Source organism: Oncorhynchus keta, chromosome 1 (genome assembly GCF_023373465.1).
Source record: "Oncorhynchus keta strain PuntledgeMale-10-30-2019 chromosome 1, Oket_V2, whole genome shotgun sequence".
In the NCBI taxonomy this organism is placed as follows: domain Eukaryota; kingdom Metazoa; phylum Chordata; class Actinopteri; order Salmoniformes; family Salmonidae; genus Oncorhynchus; species Oncorhynchus keta.
In genome coordinates, this window is record NC_068421.1 from 78,465,375 (window position 1) to 78,488,402 (window position 23,028).

Sequence of the window (23,028 nt, forward strand, 5' to 3'; positions counted from 1 at the left end):
TATGGTGCAGCTGAGTCCATTATTACTAAGATTATTACAAATGACCTGACTACATAACTACATTCACTAAAACGAGGACACAAAAACAAGGTCTGAATTTTTCTTAATATGTGTGTGTCCTCTCAGCTGTCCCGTATGCGTCCTGAGGAGTACCGCAGCATCCTGAAGGGTCTGGAGACCCACTACTCAGACTTCATACACTGTTGCCATGGCTCTGAGATGTTCAAGGACGACGACAAGAGGAGCATCGAGAGCCAGTACACTGGAGCCCAGGCTCACTACGACCAACTGGTGATCCAGCTACCTGCTTACAGTGAGTAGATATACAGTAGTGAGTCAGTACACTGGACCCCAGGCCTACTACGACCAACTGGTGGTCCAGCTACCTGCTTACAGTGAGTAGATATACAGTAGTGAGTCAGTACACTGGACCCCAGGCCTACTACGACCAACTGGTGGTCCGACTACCTGCTGAGTGAGATAGTAGATATACAGTATCAGATCCATTACAGTGAATAGAGATACCGTAGTGAGATAGTAGGTATACAGTATCAGGTCCATTACAGTGAATAGATATGCAGTAGATATACAGTATCAGGTCCATTACAGTGAATAGAGATGCAGTATCAGGTACATTACAGTGAATAGAGATGCAGTAGATATACAGTATCAGGTACATTACAGTGAATAGAGATACAGTAGCGAGATAGTAGATATACAGTATCAGGTACATTACAGTGAATAGAGATACAGTAGCGAGATAGTAGATATACAGTATCAGGTACATTACAGTGAATAGAGATGCAGTTTCAGGTCCATTACAGTGAATAGAGATGCAGTAGATATACAGTATCAGGTACATTACAGTGAATAGAGATACAGGTACATTACAGTGAATAGAGATGCAGTTTCAGATAGTAGATATACAGTATCAGGTCCATTACAGTGAATAGAGATGCAGTAGATATACAGTATCAGGTCCATTACAGTGAATAGAGATGCAGTATCAGGTACATTACAGTGAATAGAGATGCAGTAGATATACAGTATCAGGTACATTACAGTGAATAGAGATACAGTAGCGAGATAGTAGATATACAGTATCAGGTACATTACAGTGAATAGAGATGCAGTTTCAGGTCCATTACAGTGAATAGAGATGCAGTAGATATACAGTATCAGGTACATTACAGTGAATAGAGATGCAGTAGATATACAGTATCAGGTCCATTACAGTGAATAGAGATGCAGTATCAGGTACATTACAGTGAATAGAGATGCAGTAGATATACAGTATCAGGTACATTACAGTGAATAGAGATACAGTAGTGAGATAGTAGATATACAGTATCAGGTCCATTACAGTGAATATAGATGCAGTAGATATACAGTATCAGGTCCATTACAGTGAATAGAGATGCAGTATCAGGTACATTACAGTGAATAGAGATGCAGTAGATATACAGTATCAGGTACATTACAGTGAATAGAGATACAGTAGCGAGATAGTAGATATACAGTATCAGGTACATTACAGTGAATAGAGATGCAGTTTCAGGTCCATTACAGTGAATAGAGATGCAGTAGATATACAGTATCAGGTACATTACAGTGAATAGAGATGCAGTAGATATACAGTATCAGGTCCATTACAGTGAATAGAGATGCAGTATCAGGTACATTACAGTGAATAGAGATGCAGTAGATATACAGTATCAGGTACATTACAGTGAATAGAGATACAGTAGTGAGATAGTAGATATACAGTATCAGGTCCATTACAGTGAATAGAGATGCAGTAGATATACAGTATCAGGTACATTACAGTGAATAGAGATGCAGTAGAGATACAGTATCAGGTCCATTACAGTGAATAGATATGCAGTAGATATACAGTATCAGGTCCATTACAGTGAATAGAGATGCAGTATCAGGTCCATTACAGTGAATAGAGATGCAGTAGATATACAGTATCAGGTACATTACAGTGAATAGAGATACAGTAGTGAGATAGTAGATATACAGTATCAGGTCCATTACAGTGAATAGAGATGCAGTAGATATACAGTATCAGGTCCATTACAGTGAATAGAGATACAGTAGAGATACAGTATCAGGTCCATTACAGTGAATAGAGATGCAGTATCAGGTACATTACAGTGAATAGAGATGCAGTAGATATACAGTATCAGGTACATTACAGTGAATAGAGATGCAGTAGATATACAGTATCAGGTCCATTACAGTGAATAGAGATACAGTAGAGATACAGTATCAGGTCCATTACAGTGAATAGAGATGCAGTATCAGGTACATTACAGTGAATAGAGATGCAGTAGATATACAGTATCAGGTACATTACAGTGAATAGAGATACAGTAGTGAGATAGTAGATATACAGTATCAGGTCCATTACAGTGAATAGAGATGCAGTAGATATACAGTATCAGGTCCATTACAGTGAATAGAGATGCAGTAGATATACAGTATCAGGTACATTACAGTGAATAAAGATGCAGTAGATATACAGTATCAGGTACATTAGTGAATAGAGATACCATAGTGAGATAGTAGATATACAGTATCAGGTACATTACAGTGAATAGAGATACAGTAGCGAGATAGTAGATATACAGTATCAGGTACATTACAGTGAATAGAGATACAGTAGATATACAGTATCAGGTACATTACAGTGAATAGAGATACAGTAGATATACAGTATCAGGTACATTAGTGAATAGAGATACAGTAGATATACAGTATCAGGTACATTACAGTGAATAGAGATGCAGTAGATATACAGTATCAGGTACATTACAGTGAATAGAGATGCAGTAGATATACAGTATCAGGTCCATTACAGTGAATAGAGATGCAGTAGATATACAGTATCAGGTCCATTACAGTGAATAGAGATGCAGTAGATATACAGTATCAGGTCCATTACAGTTACTAGAGATATAGTAGATATACAGTTCACGTCCATTAGTGAATAGAGCTACAGTAGAGAGATAGTAGATATACTGTCAGGTCCATTACAGTGAGTAGAGAGACAGTTGATATAGTAGAGAGTACAGATATAGTAGATACAGTAGATGTATATAGTAGACATAGTAGATATACTGTAGAGCGATAGTATATATACAATAGAGCGATAGTGTGTATATATAGTAGAGACAGTGAGAGTAGATCAGTATCAGGTCCATTACAGTGAATAGATATACAGTAGAAAACAGTAGATACTGTAGATATAGAGTAGAGATATAGTAGATACAGTAGAGTGATAGATATATAGTAGAGAGACAGTATAGCGATAGTGTAGATACAGTTGAAGTCGGAAGTTTACAAACACTTAGGTTGGAGTCATTTAAAACTTGTTTTTCAACCACTCCACAAATTTCTTGTTATGAACTATAGTTTTGGCAAGTCGGTTAGGACATCTACTTTGTGTATGACACAAGTAATTTTTTCAACAATTGTTTACAGACAGATTATTTCACTTATAATTTACTGTATCAGAATTCCAGTGGGTCAGAAGTTTACATACACTAATTTGACTGTGCCTTTAAACGGCTTGGAAATATCCAGAGAATTATGTCATGGCTTTAGAAGCTTCTGATTGACTCATGAGGTCAATTAGCCTATTGGAGGTGTACTTAAAAAAAAAACATTTTTTTACACCTTTATTCTTATTTTCAATGACGGCCTAGGAACAGTGGGTTAACTGCCTGTTCAGGGGCAGAACGACAGATATGTACCGTGTCAGCTCGGGGGTTTGAACTTGAAACCTTCCGGTTACTAGTCCAACACTCTAACCACTAGGCTACCCTGCCGCCCCTACCTATGGATGTATTTCAAGGTCTACCTTCATACCTTCAAACTCAACTTTGCTTGACATCATGGGGAAATCAAAAGAAATCAGCCAAGACTTCAGAAAAACAATTGTAGACCTTCACAAGTCTGGTTTATCCTTGGGAGCAATTGTCAAATGCCTGAAGGTACCACTTTCATCTGTACAAACAATAGTAGGCAAGTATAAACACCATGGGAGCACGCAGCCGTAATACCGCTCAGGAAGGAGACGCGTTCTGTCTCCTGGTGATTAATGTACTTTGGCGCGAAAAGTGAAAATCAATCCCAGAACAACAGCAAATGACCTTGTGAAGATGTTGGAGGAAACGGTACACAAGTATCTATATCCACACATAACCTGAAAGGCCGCTCAGCAAGGAAGAAGCCACTGACCTAAAACTGCCATAAAAAAAGCCAGACTATGGTCTGAAACTGCACATGGGGACAAAGATTGTACTTTTTGGAGAAATGTCCTCTGGTCTGATGAAACAAAAATAGAACTGTTTGGCCATTATGACCATCGTTATGTTTGGGGAAAAAGGGGGAGGCTTGCAAGCCGAAGACCACCATCCCAACCGTGAAGCACGGGGGTGGCAGCAACATGTTGTGGGGGTGCTTTGCTGCAGGAGGGACTGGTGCACTTCACAAAATAGATGGCATCATGAGGGGGGTAAATTATGTGGATATATTGTAGCAACATCTCAAGACATCAGTCAGGAAGTTAAAGCTTGGTTGCAAATAGGTATTTCAAATGGACATTGACCCCAAGCACACTTCCAAAGTTGTGGCAAAATGGCTTTAGGACAACAAAGTCAAGGTATTGGAGTGGCCATCACAAAGCCCTGACCTCAATCCTATATCCTCCAGTTTCAACTTCCACCGGACCGTGCTGCTGCTCCAGTTTCAACTGTTCTGCCTTATTATTATTCGACCATGCTGGTCATTTATGAACATTTGAACATCTTGGCCATGTTCTGTTATAATCTCCACCCGGCACAGCCAGAAGAGGACTGGCCACCCCACATAGCCTGGTTCCTCTCTAGGTTTCTTCCTAGGTTTTGGCCTTTCTAGGGAGTTTTTCCTAGCCACCATGCTTCTACACCTGCATTGCTTGCTGTTTGGGGTTTTAGGCTGGGTTTCTGTACAGCACTTTGAGATATCAGTTGATGTACGAAGGGCTATATAAATACATTTGATTTGATTTATAGAAAATGTGTGGGCAGAACTGAAAAAGCGTTTGCGAAAAAGGAGGCCTACAAACCTGACTCAGTTACACCATCTTTGTCAAGAGGAATGGGCCAAAATTCACCCAACTTACTGTGGGAAGCTTGTGGAAAGCTATCTGAAAAGTTTGACCCAAGTCAAATATTTTAAAGGCAATGCTATCAAATACTAATTGAGTGTATGTAAACTTCTGACCCACTGGGAATGTGATGAAAGGAATAAAAGCTGAAATAAATATTTCTCTCTACTATTATTCTGACATTTCAAATTCTTAAAATAAAGTGGTGATCCTAAGACAGTGAATGTTTACTAGGATTAAATGTCAAGAAGGGTGAAAAACTGAGTTTAAATGTATTTGGCTAAGGTGTATGTAAACTTCCGACTTCAACTCTATATAGTAGAGATACAGTTTCAGGTCCATTACAGTGAGTAGAGCATCTCTCTCATTGTAGGGCACAGTATGCTCCTCTATTATGCTGTCTCTGCTCACCTATGTACTCTGGGTGTATTTCATTAATCTAAGTTGTACCTTTACCATACAGCATATGACCTCTAACTCTCTATCTCTGTCCCTAGCTGCACAACAGACCGCCAACGAAGGGAGGATCAAGGCAGAGGAGGAGGCCAGGATACTGGTGGTCAATCAAGAGGAGGCAAAGAAGATAGAGGAGACCAAGATAGTGGAGGTTAAGCAACAGGATGTGAAAAAGGGGGTGGTTAAGAAGGTGAAGAAGAAAGTGGTGGTGACGTCACACAGCCTGACGGAGCTGCACACGCTCAGACAGCGCCTGGAGGAGGCGGAGGCGGGGCTTACCCAGCACATCCATATCTGTCTGGGAGAAGACGGAGCGCACGACTGTGGCCTGAGGATTAGCCAACTAGAGGTACATACACACATGGACGCCACACATGAACGCACACACAGATACACAGATACAATATACTGTACATCCTAGGAGTACTACAGTGTATGTAGGGTTAGGTTTGTGCATGTGACTAAATGTGTGTTTCTTTCCTCAGTCTGTACAGAGGGATGTGAACTCTATCCGTGAGGAGTACCAGCGTCTGAATGAGCATGTTCTGAAGGAACTAGAGGGTATGACTGACTCTGACAAGGCCACGTTCTTACGCAGCCAACTCAGCCTCATCAACGAGAGATTGGGCAGTCTGGATGGGTGCTCCACCGCCTACCTACAGAGGTAAACATTATGCTGTATGAACATACACACAGCCTGAAAGGGTTCTCTGCAGAATACCCATATAACTACTCCATACACAGACAAACTCATCCATACACACACTCAACACTCATTGCTCAAATTGAACTAATTTGTTCTGACGAATTCTCTCTCTCTCTCTCTCTCTCATTCTTTGCATCTCTTTCCCCTTCTTTCTCTTCTCGTTCTTCCCGCCCTTTCCCACTCCAAGGTTGCGGGCTCTAAGGGCCCTCCTGGAGAGTGAGTCCAGGGCTGAGGACATCATTAAGGTCCATGAGGCCAGACTGACAGAGAAGGAGACCACATCCCTGGATCCTACAGAGGTGGAGGACTACAGGTCCACTCTGAAGGTAACAGTTACTGTTTGAAACAAAAGCCCCAAAACATTGGGAATGGGAGTGACTGTCACAGCAATGATTAAGTCGGTCATTTAGCTGTGTGTGTGGTGCTCCTAGGCTAAATGTTCCGTTGTGTGTAAATGCTTTGAAGTCAGTAAGTTTTGTGATTATTACTATTCCCGGTATGTACTCCGTAAAGGCCAGTTAGCTTTGTGATTATTACTATTCTCTGTATGTATTCTGTAAAGGCCAGTTAGTTTTGTGATTATTACTATTCCCGGTATGTATTCTGTAAAGGCCAGTTAGCTTTGTGATTATTACTATTCCCGGTATGTACTCTGTAAAGGCCAGTTAGCTTTGTGATTATTACTATTCCCGGTATGTACTCTGTAAAGGCCAGTTAGCTTTGTGATTATTACTATTCCCGGTATGTACTCTGTAAAGGCCAGTTAGCTTTGTGATTATTACTATTCCCGGTATGTATTCTGTAAAGGCCAGTTAGTTTTGTGATTATTACTATTCCCGGTATGTATTCTGTAAAGGCCAGTTAGCTTTGTGATTATTACTATTCCCGGTATGTATTCTGTAAAGGCCAGTTAGCTTTGTGATTATTACTATTCCCGGTATGTACTCTGTAAAGGCCAGTTAGCTTTGTGATTATTACTATTCCCGATAGGTATTCTATAAAGGCCAGTTAGCTTTGTGATTCAAATCTCAGATGTTCTGTTGTGTGTGTGTGTATGTGTAGAGTATGAGGGCCGAGCTGGAGGGGAAGAGGGACGTCCTGGTCTCCATGGAGACAGAGCTCGGGAAGGCAGTCCACTGGAACGGCCAGGTGTGCGGATCCTTCCACAGGTGTGACGTGGACCTGTCCAGATACAGTGAACAAGTCACCCAGTTGTCTGACCGCTGGAGACGCCTCCAGAGCCAGATAGACTTCAGGTATACAGACCTCTCTATATCTTATCTATGCACACCTTTTTGGTTCCATATCTCACTCAGACATTTACCTCTGTCTCTAGCTGTATCTGTTTTGTTGTCTCTCTGACTTCTGTATATAGAGTCCTGTTCTCCATACCTATCCAACTTGTGATGTGCTGTACCTCCTTCCTTTACTTTGTGATGACTTCAAACATATACTATTGATGACCATTTTTCTTTTTTATATATATACCCAAAAATATGTTTTACCTGTATCTCTTGCTTTTCCTCTCTCAGACTGAGGGACCTAGAGGGGTACCAGGGACAACTCCAGCAGTACACCACCACTAGCTCAGTCCTCAGTGAGTGGATCGGTACTACGCGTCAGAATCAGGACGCCCTGCAGGCCACCAAGATAGACAGCATCACAGCCCTGGATGAACACCTCAACCAGCAGAAGGTCAGTCAGTCGGTCAGTCAGTCAGTCAGTATAATTGTTCAGGGCAATATAATCAACATATGGAGGTTTTTGTGTGTTTGTCTAGGCTTTGAACTCTGAGATCAAGGTGAAGAGAGAGAGTGTTGAGAGTGTTCTGAGAGACACTGACGCCTGTGTGAACTCCATCAAGGTAAGGGCTTTCACATCCGGCCCATGTATCACTATACCCGTCATAGTATACTAATGTACTGCTTTTCCTGCATTCTATTCCTGTGAATTTAAGATATATTTGTTTTCAGGATTATGAGCTGGAGTTGGCTTCATACAGTGCTGGTCTAGAGACTCTACTGAACATCCCTATGAAGAGGACCATGACACAGTCTCCTTCTACTCAGCTCACAGAGGAGGTAACAATCATAGCTCCACCAAGTCACTCAAACATATACTGTTTACTTATACAGGTGCATACATTACATGTACATCTGTTACTGAGTGCCTTCAGTGTCAAGGTGAATCTAGCCTCATACATACAAACTCTGCTTTACCCCGGGTTAGAAACCCAGTAAACAGGTAGACCTGCGTCCCTAGTCCGGTGTATTCAGTGCCCAGTATGTTAACAATGTTACCACTGAGTTGATTGTGTGTTTAGGTGACTTTGTGTTACTGAGTAGTTTGTATGTATCTGTTATTAACTGTGTGCTGTATGCCCTCTCCCAGGCTACTCTACTGCAGACCCGTTACATCGAGCTGCTCACTCTGTCTGGTGACTACTACAAATACCTGGGAGAACTACACAAGAACATGGAAGAGCTCAAGGTACTGAGAGGAACCACACTAACCGCCTGTAGAATCAATCTGTTCAGCTGTTTTTACAACGATGAGCTTTTCGACCTTCTGCATTATAACTTCATTTATTTTCCACGTTTTAATGAATACATTGGAAATCTTATTCAGTCTTATAACTGGTAAATCTAACATTGCATTATTATTATATTAAATCTAAAATATTAGTTCTGTACTAAGGCATCTAAAGTGATACTATTTTGGTTGCATATGCTCCTTAATATTTTTCTGTGCAACCTGCATGTAATAATAATGTTGTAATGATTGAAAATGGATCGTTTTTAGCCCAAACAGTTCCAAAGATTAATTCATTTACCCAAATATACCTCCCCCACCCAAAAACAAAATCACATGATTTTGGACAAATCTGTCAAGACACCAACTATGATAAAGGTTTAAATCAACTCGTATATTTTCTTGAATATAGCTATGAAATACCCCCATATATCTTAATATAATGACCGAAAAAAAATTGGCATGTTATTATCAATAACTTATCAACAGCTGTAACAAGTTGTCCAGTGTAGGAAATCCTCACTGATACCCTAGTTTATAGAAACACCAAAGTACACAAAAAAATACACATTTCTTATATTTGTCCCAGACCTCAGACTTAGAACATCCAATTTGGTTATTTTCAGATTAAAAAAGTGTTATTTAGATAGCTAAAAACTGAAAAAAATGTGAGAAAATCCTAAACCTGGAAAAACAAAACCAAGATAATGGATGGCATGGATAAGAGCATTTGGCCAGTAACCAAAAGGTTGCTGGTTTGAATCGCCAAACCAACTAGGTGAAAACTCTGTCAATGTGCCCTTGAGCAAGGCACTTAACCCTAATTGTTCCTTTGTCGCTCTGAATAAGAGCGTCTAATAAATTACTAAAATGTATATTTGGGACAAAATGGAATTAGACAAATAATAACACCGATTTTATAATGCCCTAATAACTACAGTGCATTCGGAAAGTATTCAGACCCCTTGACTTCTTCCACATTTTCTTACGTTACAGCCTTGTTCTAAAATTGATTAAATCGTTTTTTCCCCCCTCATCAATCTACATAAAATACTCCATAATGACAAAACAAAAACAGGTTTTAATTTTTTTGCTAATTTATATTTTTCTTATCACATTTACATAAGTATTCAGACCCTTTACTCAGTACTTTGTTGAAGCACCTTTGTCAGTGATTACAGCCTCGAGTCTTCTTGGGTATGACGCTACAAACTTGGCACACCTGTATTTGGGGTGTTTCTCCCATTCTTCTCTACAGATCCTCTCAAGCTCTGTCAGGTTGGATGGGGAGCGTCGCTGTTTTCAGGTCTCCAGAGATGTTAGATCGGGTTCAGGTTCTGGCTGGGCCACTCAAGGACATTCAGAGACTTGTCCTAAAGCCACTTCTGTGCTGTTTTGGCTGTGTGCTTAGGGTCATTGTTCTGTTAGAAAGTGAACCTTCGCCCCAGTCTCAGGTCCTGAACGCTCTTGAGCATGTTTTCATCTATGATCTCTTTACTTTGCTCCGTTCATCTTTCCCTCGATCCTGACTAGTCTCTCAGTCTCTACCGCTGATAACATTCACACAGCATGATGCTGCCACCACCATGCTTCACCGTAGGGATGGTGCCAGGTTTCCTCCAGACGTGACGCTTGGCATTCAAGCCAAATATTTCAATCTTGGTTTCAACGAGACCAGAGAATCTTGTTCCTCATGGTCTGAGTCCTTTAGGTGCCTTCTGGCAAACTCCAAGCGGGCTGTCATGTGCATTTTACTGAAGAGTGGCTTCCGTCTGGACACGTAACCATAAAGGCCTGATTGATGGAGTGCTGCAGAGATGGTTGTCCTTCTGGAAGTTTATCCCATCTCCAGAGGAATTCTGGAGCTCTGTCAGAGTGACCATCAGGTTTTTAGTCACCTCCCTGACCAAGGCTCTTCTCCCCTGATTTGTCAGTTTGGCCAGTCGGCCAGCTCTAGGAAGAGTCTTGATGGTTCCAAACCTCTTCCATTTAAGAATGATGGAGGCCACTGTGTTCTTGGGGACCTTCAATGCTGCAGACATTGTTTTGGTACCCTTCCCCAGATCTGTACCTCAACACAATCCTGTCTCTGAGCTCTACGGACAATTCCTTCGACCTCATGGCTTGGTTTTTGCTCTGACATGCGCACTGTCAACTGTGGGATCCAGATATAGACAGGTGTGTGTACCTTTCCAAATCATGTCAATCAATTGAATTTACCACAGGTGGACTCAATCATGTTGTAGAACTATCTGAAGAATGATCAATGGAAACAGAATGCACCTGAGATTAATTTTGAGTCTCATAACAAAGGTTCAGAATACGTATTTCTGGTTTTCATTATGGAGTATTGTTCGTAGATTGATGAAGAAAAATTCTTAAATACATCTTAGAATAAGGCTGTAACGTCACAAAATAGGGAAAGGGGTCTGAATACTTTCTGAATGCACTATATGTAGAAAGCTTAATATTCTACAAATGACTAAAATTACAATCAACTTTTTTGCTTTTCATAATAACAAATACATTTACAGGGTTACCTATTCGTTTCTCAATCGATTAGAAAAATCCTATTTTCTCATGCTCCTAAATTTAATGGTGTGCTCCAAACTTATTTAAGTTGGGAATAGGGCTGTTATGGTGATCGTATTACCTCCACACCAGCGGTCACAAGCCATGACATCATTCAAATTCCATGTGACTGTTTCGTCACGGTAGTTAGGCTTCTCCAAGCTCTGATGCTGCTCATGGTCATTAGTAGCCTACCAAACTTGCTAACTGCCTGGTACTCAACACTCTATTGTCCCTCTAATCACTCTGACATCAATGCAAATGTAATCGAAAATCTAATCAAACACTTCATCAGAGCCTATGAGCTCATGTTGCACAACATTTCTATAGGCTATGATTTCATGAAAAATACAGAGTGATGGCCTCTATTAAAAAGAGGAGGATCCCATCAGCGTTCAATAGTAGGCCTAGCCTATATTTATTTCTCAACTTTCCTAATATTAAGCACATTGCTTCTCTTTACAACAGGAGTATAGCCTACCTGGCTGGCATGAACATGAACCATGGGAAAAGTGTCCTCCATTCACTATTTAAGTGCATATATGACATTTATTTTTCCCCTTTCCCTGATTTGAGACACGTACATGATAATGGTCCATTCTAAATCAAAACAAATTTCACATATGTAAAGACCAGATTAAAAATAAGGAATAGGCTGACATTGTCACCCACCAGACTGACTTGTGAATGATGCCCAGCTTGTGTGAGGTAAGGCCAGAAAAACGCATACCTTTTTTTTTGCTACTTTTTCAAATCATAGTCACACACCTCATGTCCATAGGCCTATATGGTTTGTATCAACACTAAAGTGGCCAAATAATTTCTATAAATGAAGTACATTAAATAGGTTCTACACCCGTTGTAAAGCCAAACTTGCATACATACGAGACGCGTGAGTTTGAAGTTTGGGGAAGATAATTTTCACCATGAGAATGCACCTTTATAATAAAAGCATTACATGCAATCATCACATTTGTGGTCACTTTTGAAAATGGTGTTTTCCCAGTAATGGAACATTTGCACTTACAGCCTACTGCTGTATGAGGATTGCTGCGCTTATAATGTGAAGAAATAGCCTAATAGTTTATCAACATTTTAAGATAAAAGTTCTGACCTGTTGCGTCAGCCTCACTGCATTAGGTTTTTTGATGCTAGTGGTTGTATGAATTTGGAACCTACCTCATCCCACAACTGTCCCAGACTATGTTTGGAATATTTATTTCTCGCACAGAATAGAATAGGTCAACTTTCGTACTATGGGGGATAGTAGATTGACATAGGCTAGTGCTTTTGCTGTTCGTTAGGCTTACTCATCTTGTTGGTTGACGAAAAGTAAATGTGGACAGTTCTTCCAATATCTTTAATATGCCGCAAAAGGCATGAATTGTTTTAGGGGGCATTACAGTTACACAGAGTGATGCCGCTGGGAAATTCTAGGCATTATCAAGTGCTTGTCAGATTGTGAATGAGAGACTGATGAAGTGTGTACAGCCTGCAAAAAAAACTAAGCAGAGCTCATGCCTTTTCATGCAACTTTTTTTCAAATCATCATTAGAGTTACATCATGCAGTCTTAGAATGTATTAAAATTCAAAACATTTAGCCCAATGTTTGGATCACAACTACAGTTACATAAATAACTCTAAATTACGCATGTCTGATGTGCTTATGTTAATTTATCAGTCAATTAATGTGAGACTGGCAGTTACAGCATTTGCTTGATAATCACCAGCTGACTAAATTTCATGCACCAGTGCTACCAATGTTTTTAAAATTTTAATTAAGAGCCTTACATGTACTTCCTCCACTCTACCTCACACCTGGACCCGAATCCTTCCTTCTCCTCCTCTAGATGTGTAACACCAGGATTGACCTGTTGGAGGAGGAGCTACGGCTCCTCAAAGAGGATATCGGGTACCGCAACACTAAGAACAGTTCTCTGGAGGAGGCGTTAGCTCGCTACCGGCTGGAACTGTCCCAGTCGCAGGAGCAGCTCCACTCTGTGGAGGAGGTGAAGAGGAGCAAGGCCCTGCAGTGCAGCGTCACCCAGGACTCCCTGGCTTCCACCCACAGCCAACTGAAGGATCTGCAGGAGCAGGTGGCCCGCCTCACATCCCTCATCGAGGAGGAGAAAAGGAAGAGGATGTGGGCGGAGGAACACTACAGGGAGCAGCAGGAGGAGCACGAGCAGGTGCTGAGGAGGAGGCAGAAGGAGCTGGAGGAGGCCAACTGGGCAAAGCTGGAGGTGGAGAAGAGCGTTGGTGACCGGGATAGGGAGGCGGAGAGGCTACGGAGGCAGCTGGAGGAGGAGGTGCGACGCTGCAAGGACCTGGAGCAGGAGCTGTCTAAGGTAAGGAGCCAGTGCAGTGTGGAGATCAGTAACCTAAAGCTCAGCTACGAGTCCCAGATCACCTTCTGCAGGACAGACATTCAGCACCTGTCTGCCCAGAGGGAGGAGGTGGACCAGGGCATCAGACTGCAATGTGACAAGCTAGAGGCCGAGAGGAGAGACCAGGAGGACCAGCTCAGGAGGCTAAAGGTGTGTCTGAGCCAAGCCGAAGAGCAGAGGAGGAGGGCCGAGGAGGAGGCGCTTGCTCAGAGATCTGTGGTCACAGAGGAGGTGCGGAGGAGGAGGGAGCTGGAGGCTCAGGTGGAGATGTTAGTTAGGGAGAGAGGGGAGGATAGTAATCAGTATAGAGAGGAGGTGTCGGAGCTCACAAAGGCCCTGCAGGAGAGGAGCGGCCAGCAGATTCACCTCACACACAGCCTGGAGGAGGAGCAGAGGAGGAGGAGAGCCCTGGAAGAGGAGAGGATCAGGCTTGAGCTGCTCCTGGGGGAGATTCAGGCCAAGCAGGCCTCCTACTCCCAGGCTGTCACCCGGCTGAGAGAAGTGGAGGAAGAGCTGGTTCGCATCAGTACAGAGTTTAAGAAGGAGAATGGTGAGAAGAACAAGGCAGAGCAGAGTGTAACCAGGTTACAGGGACACGTCAGGGAGCTGCAGGCCACGGCTGATAGGCTAGAGGGGGAGGCGGAGGCCCTGAGGAGAACCAACCAGGAGGAGGTGACCAAGAGGAGACACGTGGAGACAGAGCTCCAGAAAACCACCCACACCATGCGGGAGTACACCAGCACCATCGCCACCCTACGCCGGAGCCAGGAGGAGGCCCAAACCACGGTGAGGAGGGGAGAGGAGGAGCACAGGAAGCTCCAAGTGGAGCTGGAGAGTAGGTTGAAGGAGTTCAAGGCCTCCACTGAGCGCCTGATGTCCCTGAGCTCAGAGTTGAAGTCTCTCAAACAACAGCTCCTCCAAGAGCAGGCTAAAGTCCGTGAGGCAAACATGCGCAATGAAACACTCTACAAGACCATCGAGGAAAAGAGCCTGGCACTCAATGAGAGCTCTGTAGAACGGAAGAGACTCCAGACCCTGACCCAGACACTGACCAAGGAGCGACTGCGGCTCGAGGAGGAGCTGAGGGGAGTGAAGCACGAGAGAGAGGAGTTGCTGATAACCAGGCAGGGGGCTGATGATGAGCTGGTGTCCCAGAACACTGCTCTGGAGCTGCAGCTAAAGAGCAGCTTGAGAAGCAGTGTGGAGACCCAGATCCTTGTGGCAGAGCTCTCTTCAGAGAGGGAGAAACTCAGGATGGAGATAGATCAAGTCCAGAGGCAGGCCATGGAGGTACTTGTCTTGGACCTTTAGAGGTTCATGTCGGACTGTTCTGTGTTTCTCTAAATCAAACTATACTCCTTCAGTAAGTCTTAGTGGAATAGTCTTTATGCTGGCTGTGGACAAGGCTTTCTCTTGCATGCTGAAATACCTCCTGTTGATACCTGTAATTGTTCTGTTTAGTTTTTTGCTCTAATTAGATTGTGAAACACAAGTTATTCTTCTGTGATGGAATTCGCAATCGTTAGATTTTTAAAAAATCACGCAAACACAATCTTTGTTTCCCCTTCTGCCTTCTCTCACAAAACTGCTGTCCCACCCACAACTATGCTCTTAGAAAAAAAGGTGTTATCTAGAACCTAAAATAGTTCTTCGGCCCCCTTTGAAGAACCCTTTTTGATTCCATGTGGAACCTTTTTGGGTTCCATATAGGACCCTTTTCACAGCCGGTTCTACATGGAACTCAAAAGAGTTATACGTGGAACCAAAACGGGTTCTTCCTGTAACCAAAAGGGGTTTTCCTACGGGGACAGCCAAAGAACACTTTTTTCCCCCTAAGAGTCTTCTGTGATTGACTAATCAGCATGTTTTTTTGCCATTGCTTGTTTTGTCTAAAAGGATCCACAGTGTCTTCATCACTGGTCCTGTGGTGTCTGTGTCTCTCTAGTGTCATCCTCAAGTCCTTGTCTAGTCTAGATATCAGTCCTAGTCTACTGTGTCTGCCTATTTCCTTTGTACATTCTAGAAACCTACAATGTACAAATGTGCCGTTACTTGCACTCACTCTTAATTGAGTGTGAATTGTGTTGATGTATCCATGTTGAGGTTTAACTGGTCATCTCTTTACTCTGACAAATGATAAATGCGCATTGTTTGTGTGTGGGTAAGTTATTGGAGCTGTTGTGTTTCTTCAATAACAAAGCATGCTGTCACATGTCATTTATATTGTAAATGCCAAATCAAAATATTTAGACATTTTTAAACAAAATAATGAATTATAATTGCCCCTTCCTCTGTCTCTCTCCTCCACCCCTATCTCCTTTATCCCTTTCCCTCAACCCCTCTTCCCCATCCAGACCTCCTCTCTGATCCAGTCCACCAAGACACAGTACAGTGAGATGGTGGTGGAGAGAGATGCTCTTCTGCTAAAGCTGAAACAGACAGACCAGGACAGGGCCATGTCCCAGAAGCTGGAGGAAGAACTAAACCGCATCAAACTCTCTCTGGAGTCCGAGTTACGCCTCAAACTGCGTCTGCAGGAGGAGAATGAGAAGGTATGTATTGTTGTTTTCACTTTTGCAGTCTAGAAGCAACTTTAATGAATATATTTATTTAAAATTTGTCAAATAAAATTAATTCATCCATCCATTCCTTTATCCATTCCTTCATACATTCATCCATTCAGGTCAAGAATGACTTCCTGTACTGGAAGGGCCAGTATGAGTCCAAGGAGGGTGCGGTGAGGCAGTTCGACTCCGTGAAGGAGAAACTGGAGCGGGAGAAGAGTTCTCTTGAGACTGAGATTGAGCGGCTGATGAGAGAGCTGAGGGAGGGGGAGGACAGGTATAAGAGCAGGCTGCTGATCACGCAGACCCAGCTCTCTGAATTGACCTCTGTCAGAGACACCCTGGAGGCAGATTTGAGGAAACTCAGGGAGCAGCATAACGCCTGCGCCAAACACACCCAGACGGACGAGAACGGGAAGAAAGACCTGGACCCCGCCACACTGATTTTCGACAGTGTCCGTAAGACAGTGACAGCCAAGCAGTTGCTAGACTGCGGGGTCATCGACAAGTCAACCTATGGCCAGTTGTTGAAGGGTCAGAAGACGGTCCGTGAGGTATCTGTGGACATCAAACTGAATCTGAAAGGGACCGGCATCATCGCTGGTGTTGCTGGAAACGGTCAGGATAAAATGACTCTCACAGAGGCCAAGAGAGCCAACATCCTCTCTGAAGAAAGCGCCACCATGCTGCTGGAGGCACAAGCTGCCACAGGCCACATAGTGGATCCCAGAGCCAACGAGAAGATGTCGGTGGAGGAGGCAATTAAGAGAGGAGTGGTGGATGAGGAGGATAGAGAGAGGTTGCTGGCTGCAGAGGCTGCCTGTCTGGGGTACCGTGACCCCAATACGACCAAGCCCCTGTCAGCAGGCCAGGCTATGAGGAAGGGCCTGATCGATAGAGACACAGCTCTACAGATGCTGCAAGCCCAGGAGTCTGTTGGGGGCATCATAGACCCTGTCCTCAGTGTCTTTCTCCCTAAAGATGCAGCCATGGACCGGGACCTGATTGACGAGGACCTGTACAGGGCCTTAAACCAACGACCTGAGTGTTACCTGGACCCAGACACCCAGATGGGAATCAGCTACGTCTCCCTAAAGAGGAGATGCAAGTCCGAACCCACCACTGGTCTCCTACTGCTCCCTGCCCCAGAGAAGCCCATGACGGTGAAGGGTCTCAGGGGAGAGGTGTCTATCAAGGATCTGATGGATGCTAACCTCTTGGAGAAATCGGACATGGACCAACTGAAGGATGGAAAACTAACCAGCCAGGACATCGAGGACCGGTTGAGGTCGTACCTCCGAGGCTCCACCTGCATCGCAGGGGTCTATGACGAGGCCAATCACAAGACCCTATCCATTTACCAGGCCATGAAGGAAGGGTTACTGAGGCCTGGCACCACCCTGGAGCTCCTCGAAGCCCAGGCTGCCTCAGGATTCATGATTGATCCCATCAACAACCTCTGTCTGACCGTGGCCGATGCCTACAAGAGCGGCCTGGCTGGGCCGGAGTTCAAAGACAAACTCTTGTCTGCAGAGCGGGCCGTCACCGGGTACAAAGACCCAGGCACGGACAAGATCATCTCCTTGTTCCAAGCCATAGAGAAGGGGCTGATGGAGAAGGGACATGGGATCCGTCTACTAGAGGCTCAGATTGCCAGCGGTGGCATCATCGACCCCAGGCACAGCCATCGCATCGAGGTGGAGACTGCCTATAAGAAGGGCTACTTCGGCAAGGAGATGAACCAGATCCTGACAGACGAAGCGGACGTCTCCAAGGGCTTTTTCGATCCCAACAACCAGGACAACCTGACTTATCTCCAGCTAAAGAAACGGTGCATCATAGATCAGAAAACTGGCCTGGTTCTCCTGCCCATCAAGGACAAGAAGAAGGAGCCTCCACAGACAACGACGCAGAAGAATACTCTGAGGAAGAGGAGGGTGGTGATCGTAGACCCAGACACCAATAAGGAGATGAGTGTGAAGGAAGCATACGACAAAGGGCTCATCGACTACGAGACCTTCCTGGAGCTGTCGCAGCAGGAGTGTGAGTGGGAGGAGATTACGATCACAGCCCAGGATGGATCCTCGCGATTGGTAATCATCGACAGAAAGACTGAGATCCAGTATGACATCAGAGAGCTGCTAGAGAAGAAGGTGATTGACCAATCAGTGTACGACCAGTACCAATCCCAGAAAATCACTCTCGCACAGTTTGCTAAAATCATCACCAGCAAGACCAACTCCACCAGATCCTCCTCCTCAACATCCTCATCCAAAGCCAGAGCATCAGGAACATCCGCATCCTCCCTGTCTTCATCAACCACCACCTCTCAGCGGATCACTTCCAACAAGGCTGAGAAGACGAGCTCCATCATTGGTGGCTCCACCACTGGCAGCTCCACCATAAATGGCTCCAGCATTGGCAGCTCCTCTGGTGGCTCCCTTGGCAGTTCCACCACCTCCAGAACCACCACCATCAGCTCCTCTACCCAGCCTGATGGCCCTCCCTCCCACAGCTCCCTGAAGAACATCGCTAGCATCTCGGTCTCCCTGGCTGGCCCTGCTGAAGCTGTGGTCATGGATGGGGAGCGAGGCCCTGTGGGCGCCATCTTTGACATGGAGGCCCTAGAGAAGATCTCCATCTCTGAGGCCCACAAACGTGGGCTGGTGGACAGCATCTCTGCCCAGAGACTACTGGAGGCCCAGGCTTGCACAGGAGGCATTGTAAACCCTTCCGATGGCAGGCGCCTGTCCATCCAGGAGGCCTCCCGCCAGGGAATCATCGAGAATGACATGGCTACCAGGCTGAAGCCCGCCCAGAAGGCCTACATTGGGTTTGAAGACGTCAAGTGTAAACGCAAGATGTCTGCCGCCGAGGCCATGAGGGAGAAGTGGCTTCCCTACGAGGCGGGCCACCGCTTCCTGGAGTTCCAGTTTGTCACTGGAGGCCTGTACGACCCGGAGCTGGGCTGCAGGAGAACCATCGAGGAAGCTCTCAAAGTGGGCTGGCTGGACGGGAGGGCAGCCCAGAAGCTCCAGGACATGAGGCACCACGCCAAGAACCTAACCTGTCCCAAGACAAAGCTGAAGATCTCTTATAAAGAAGCGTTGGATAACTGCTTGTTGGAGGAGAATACGGGAGTCAAGATGCTCCAAGCTGCCTCCACCTCCTCCAGAGGGATCAGTAGTCCGTACAACTTCTCTTCGGCTCCCGGGTCCACCTCGGGCTCCAGGACCGGGTCGAGGACGGGCTCGCGGAGAGGCAGCGTGGACCTGGGGTCGCCTAGCTCCTCCAGCCGATACAGCGTCATAAGCAGCTCCACCTACAGCCGCACCTCCTTCAGTTCTAGTTCCATTTCATAGGGAAAAGAGGGAAAACTATTCATTAATTCATTAACTTAGTTGTCTTAATCTTTGCATACTTTCAGTTTTTACATATTATCTTTTGCTTTACTTATGAAAGTAAAACCTACTTATTGGTCAGTTAGAAATGTGCCTGTCCTAGATAGAGGTACCATCACATGCTGTTTATTCTGTTTAAAGTGGTAAAAGATGAATAAGAATGGAAAAACACATTCATAGGTGTTTAAGTAATTTTAAGTAAAACTTTATACTGAACAAAAATATAAAACGCAACATGGAACAATTTCAAATATTTTATTGAGTTACAGTATATATAATGAAATCAGGCAATTTAAATAAATAAATTAGGTCCTAATCTATGGATTTCACATGACTGGGCAAGGGTGCAGCCTTGGAGGTCATAGGCCCACCCATTTGGCAGCCAGGCGCACCCACTGGGGAGCCAGGCCATGCCAATCACAATGAGTTTTTTTCCCCACAAAAGGGCTTTGTTACAGATAGAAATAGTCCTCAGCAACCCCCCACACACACCCCCCTCAGACAATCCCGCAGGTCAAGAAGCCCGATGTGGAGGTCTTTGGCTGGCGTAGTTAAACGTGGTCTGCGCTTGTGAAGCCGGTTGGACGTACTGCCAAATTCTCTAAAAATGACATTGGATGTAGCTTATTGTAGAGAAATTAACATTAAATTCTCTGGCAACAGCTCTGGTGGACATTCCTGCAGTCAGCATGCGAATTGCACACTCCTTCAAAACTTGAGACATCTGTGGCATTGTGTTGTTTGACAAAACATTTAAAAGTGTCCTTTTATGGTCCCCAGCACAAGGTGCACCTATGCAATGATCATGCTGTTTAATCAGCTTCTTGATATGCCACACCTGTCAGGTAGATGGATTATCTTGGTAACGGAGAAATGCTCACTAACAGGGATGCAAACAAATGTGTGCACAGAATGAGAGAAATAATATTTTCGTGTGCAAGGAGCATTTCTGGGATTTTTTATTTCATCTCATGAAATATGGGACCAACACTTTACATATTACGTTTATATTTTTGTTCAGTGTAAATTGGCTTTGTTCTCGCAGACAGCATGATATGGCCACTTCGTTGTCAGACATTATTTTTCAAAACTCCATAGTACTGCAGTTTAAATTTGATTCATTTTGGTAACAATAATTAAAAAATGTAATGAATGTAGAAAAGGTTGGATGGGAGAGGGTTAGTGTCTTATGTGTGTTTTGGAGAACATTAATAGGTGTTATGTTTACTTTGAATTTGGAAGTACAGTAGTGTTTCTTGCATGGGATGTGAGGTGTCATAACATTGCTTCGTGTTTATACTGTTAGTATAATATGGGTCTGTCTTCTTTTAACACATGGTAACAATTTTTCTATTTCTCCAAATAAAATGTTACATCATTGCACTTGTGTGTCTGTGAAATAGCCTATAATATCATGTGGTCAATAAGATTGTGATGATTTTGGTATGAATACATGAAAATACCACACTAAGCCAAAGATATGAGCATCATGACATGTATTCATAGTCATAAATATTGTGTGAAATAAACACAGAACTTGTTAATGATCGTTTAGAATACGTGTCAAACTCATTCCATGGAGCGCCAGTGTCTGTGGATTTTCGCTCCTCCCTTGTACTTGATTGATGAATTAAGGTCACTGATTAGCAAGGAACTCCCCTCACCTGGTTGTCTTAATTCAAAGGAAAAAACAAAAACCAGCAGACATTAGGCCTTCCATGGAATGAGTTTGACACCCCTGGTTTAGACTCTGCCAGATTGCTCTCACATAAAACCTAAATGTTCCTGGTCAGTGTTTTCAAAATCATGTTTAGAGAATAAATAACAGTCAAATAATGAATCGTATAAATCGTCCAATTTTCAAGTATACAAGTCTGTCAAACTTGAATTTCTGAATTCAACTCACTAGATTCTAGTGAGTTGGACTCAGACATTGGATTGCAGTAGACCAGGTATTCCCAAACGGGTACACGCAATGCTGTCGGGGGTATGCCAAATAAAAATGTGATTTACATTTAATTATTATTATTTCACATTTTCAAACAGCTCATTTATATTTTTTTTGGGGGGGTTGTATAATTTGATTTACACAACATGCCTACCACTTTGAAGATGCAAAATATTTTTTTATTGTGGAACAAACAAGAAATAACAGAAAAAAACAGAACTTGACCGTGCATAACTATTCACCCCCCTACTTTGTAGAGCCACCTTTTGCAGAAATGACAGCTGCAAGTCTCTTGGGGTATGTCTCTTGGCACATCTAGCCACTGGGATTTTTGACATTTCTTCAAGGCAAAACTGCTCCTTCAATTTGGAATGTGTTCCGCTGGTGTACAGCAATCTTTAAGTCATACCACAGATTCTCAATTGGATTGAGGTCTGGGCTTTGATTAGGCCATTCCAAGATATTTAAATGTTTCCCCTTAAACCACTTGAGTGTTGCTTTAGCAGTATGCTTAGGGTCATTGTCCTGCTAGAAGGTGAATCTCCGTCCCAGTCCCAAATCTCTGGAAGATTGAAGTAAGTTTCCCTCAAGAATTTCCCTGTATTTTGTGCCATCATTCCTTAAATTCTGTCCAGTTTCCCAGTCCCTGCCGATGAAAAACATCCCCACAGTATGATGCTGCCACTGTGAGGATGGTATTCTCAGGGTGATGACAGGTGTTGGGTTTGCACCAGACATAGCATTTTATTTGATGGCCAAAAAGCTCAATTTTAGTCTCATCTGACCAGAGTACCTTCTTCCATATGTTTGGGGAGTCTCCTACATGCCTTTTGGCGAACCCAAAATGTGTTTGCTTATGTTTTTCTTTAGTTAAGCAATGGCTTTTTTTCTGGCCACTCTTCCGTAAAGCCCAGCTCTGTGGAGTGTACGGCTTAAAGTGGTCCTATGGACAGATACTCCAATCTCCGCTGTGGAGCTTTGCAGCTCCTTTGGGGTTATCTTTGGTCTCTTTGTTGCCTCTGATTAATGCCCTCCTTGCCTAGTCCATGAGTTTTGGTGGTCGGCCCTCTCTTAGCAGGTTTGTTGTGGTGCCATATTATTTCCATTTTTAATAATGGATTTAATGGTGCTCTGTGGGATGTTCAAAGTTTCTGATATTTTTTTATAACCCAACCCTAAGCTGTACTTCTCCACAACTTTGTCCCTGACCTGTTTGGAGAGCTCCTTGGTCTTCATGGTGCCGCTTGCTTGGTGGTGCCTCTTGCTTATTGGTGTTGCAGACTCTGGGACCTTTCTGAACATGT

General features: G+C 43.7%; 1 protein-coding gene across 3 annotated transcripts in view; it reads left to right on the plus strand.

Moving 5' to 3' along the window:
* The window catches only part of LOC118393426 (desmoplakin-like), a 37,507-nt gene extending 16,351 nt beyond the window's left edge, over positions 1-21,156 (plus strand). The window contains exons 13-24 of one of the 3 annotated variants that reach the window (XM_035786090.2): positions 127-313; positions 5,656-5,963; positions 6,100-6,278; positions 6,508-6,646; positions 7,383-7,576; positions 7,853-8,015; positions 8,101-8,184; positions 8,294-8,401; positions 8,712-8,810; positions 13,275-15,101; positions 16,166-16,363; positions 16,495-21,156. In XM_035786090.2, coding sequence (XP_035641983.1) covers positions 127-313; positions 5,656-5,963; positions 6,100-6,278; positions 6,508-6,646; positions 7,383-7,576; positions 7,853-8,015; positions 8,101-8,184; positions 8,294-8,401; positions 8,712-8,810; positions 13,275-15,101; positions 16,166-16,363; positions 16,495-19,737 — 6,729 coding nt within the window. In that variant the 3' untranslated portion in view covers positions 19,738-21,156. The remainder of the gene's footprint in view (positions 1-126; positions 314-5,655; positions 5,964-6,099; positions 6,279-6,507; positions 6,647-7,382; positions 7,577-7,852; positions 8,016-8,100; positions 8,185-8,293; positions 8,402-8,711; positions 8,811-13,274; positions 15,102-16,165; positions 16,364-16,494) is intronic. The other 2 variants (XM_035786099.2, XM_035786109.2) reach the window with 2 other exon arrangements.
* Positions 21,157-23,028: the final 1,872 nt, after the last annotated feature.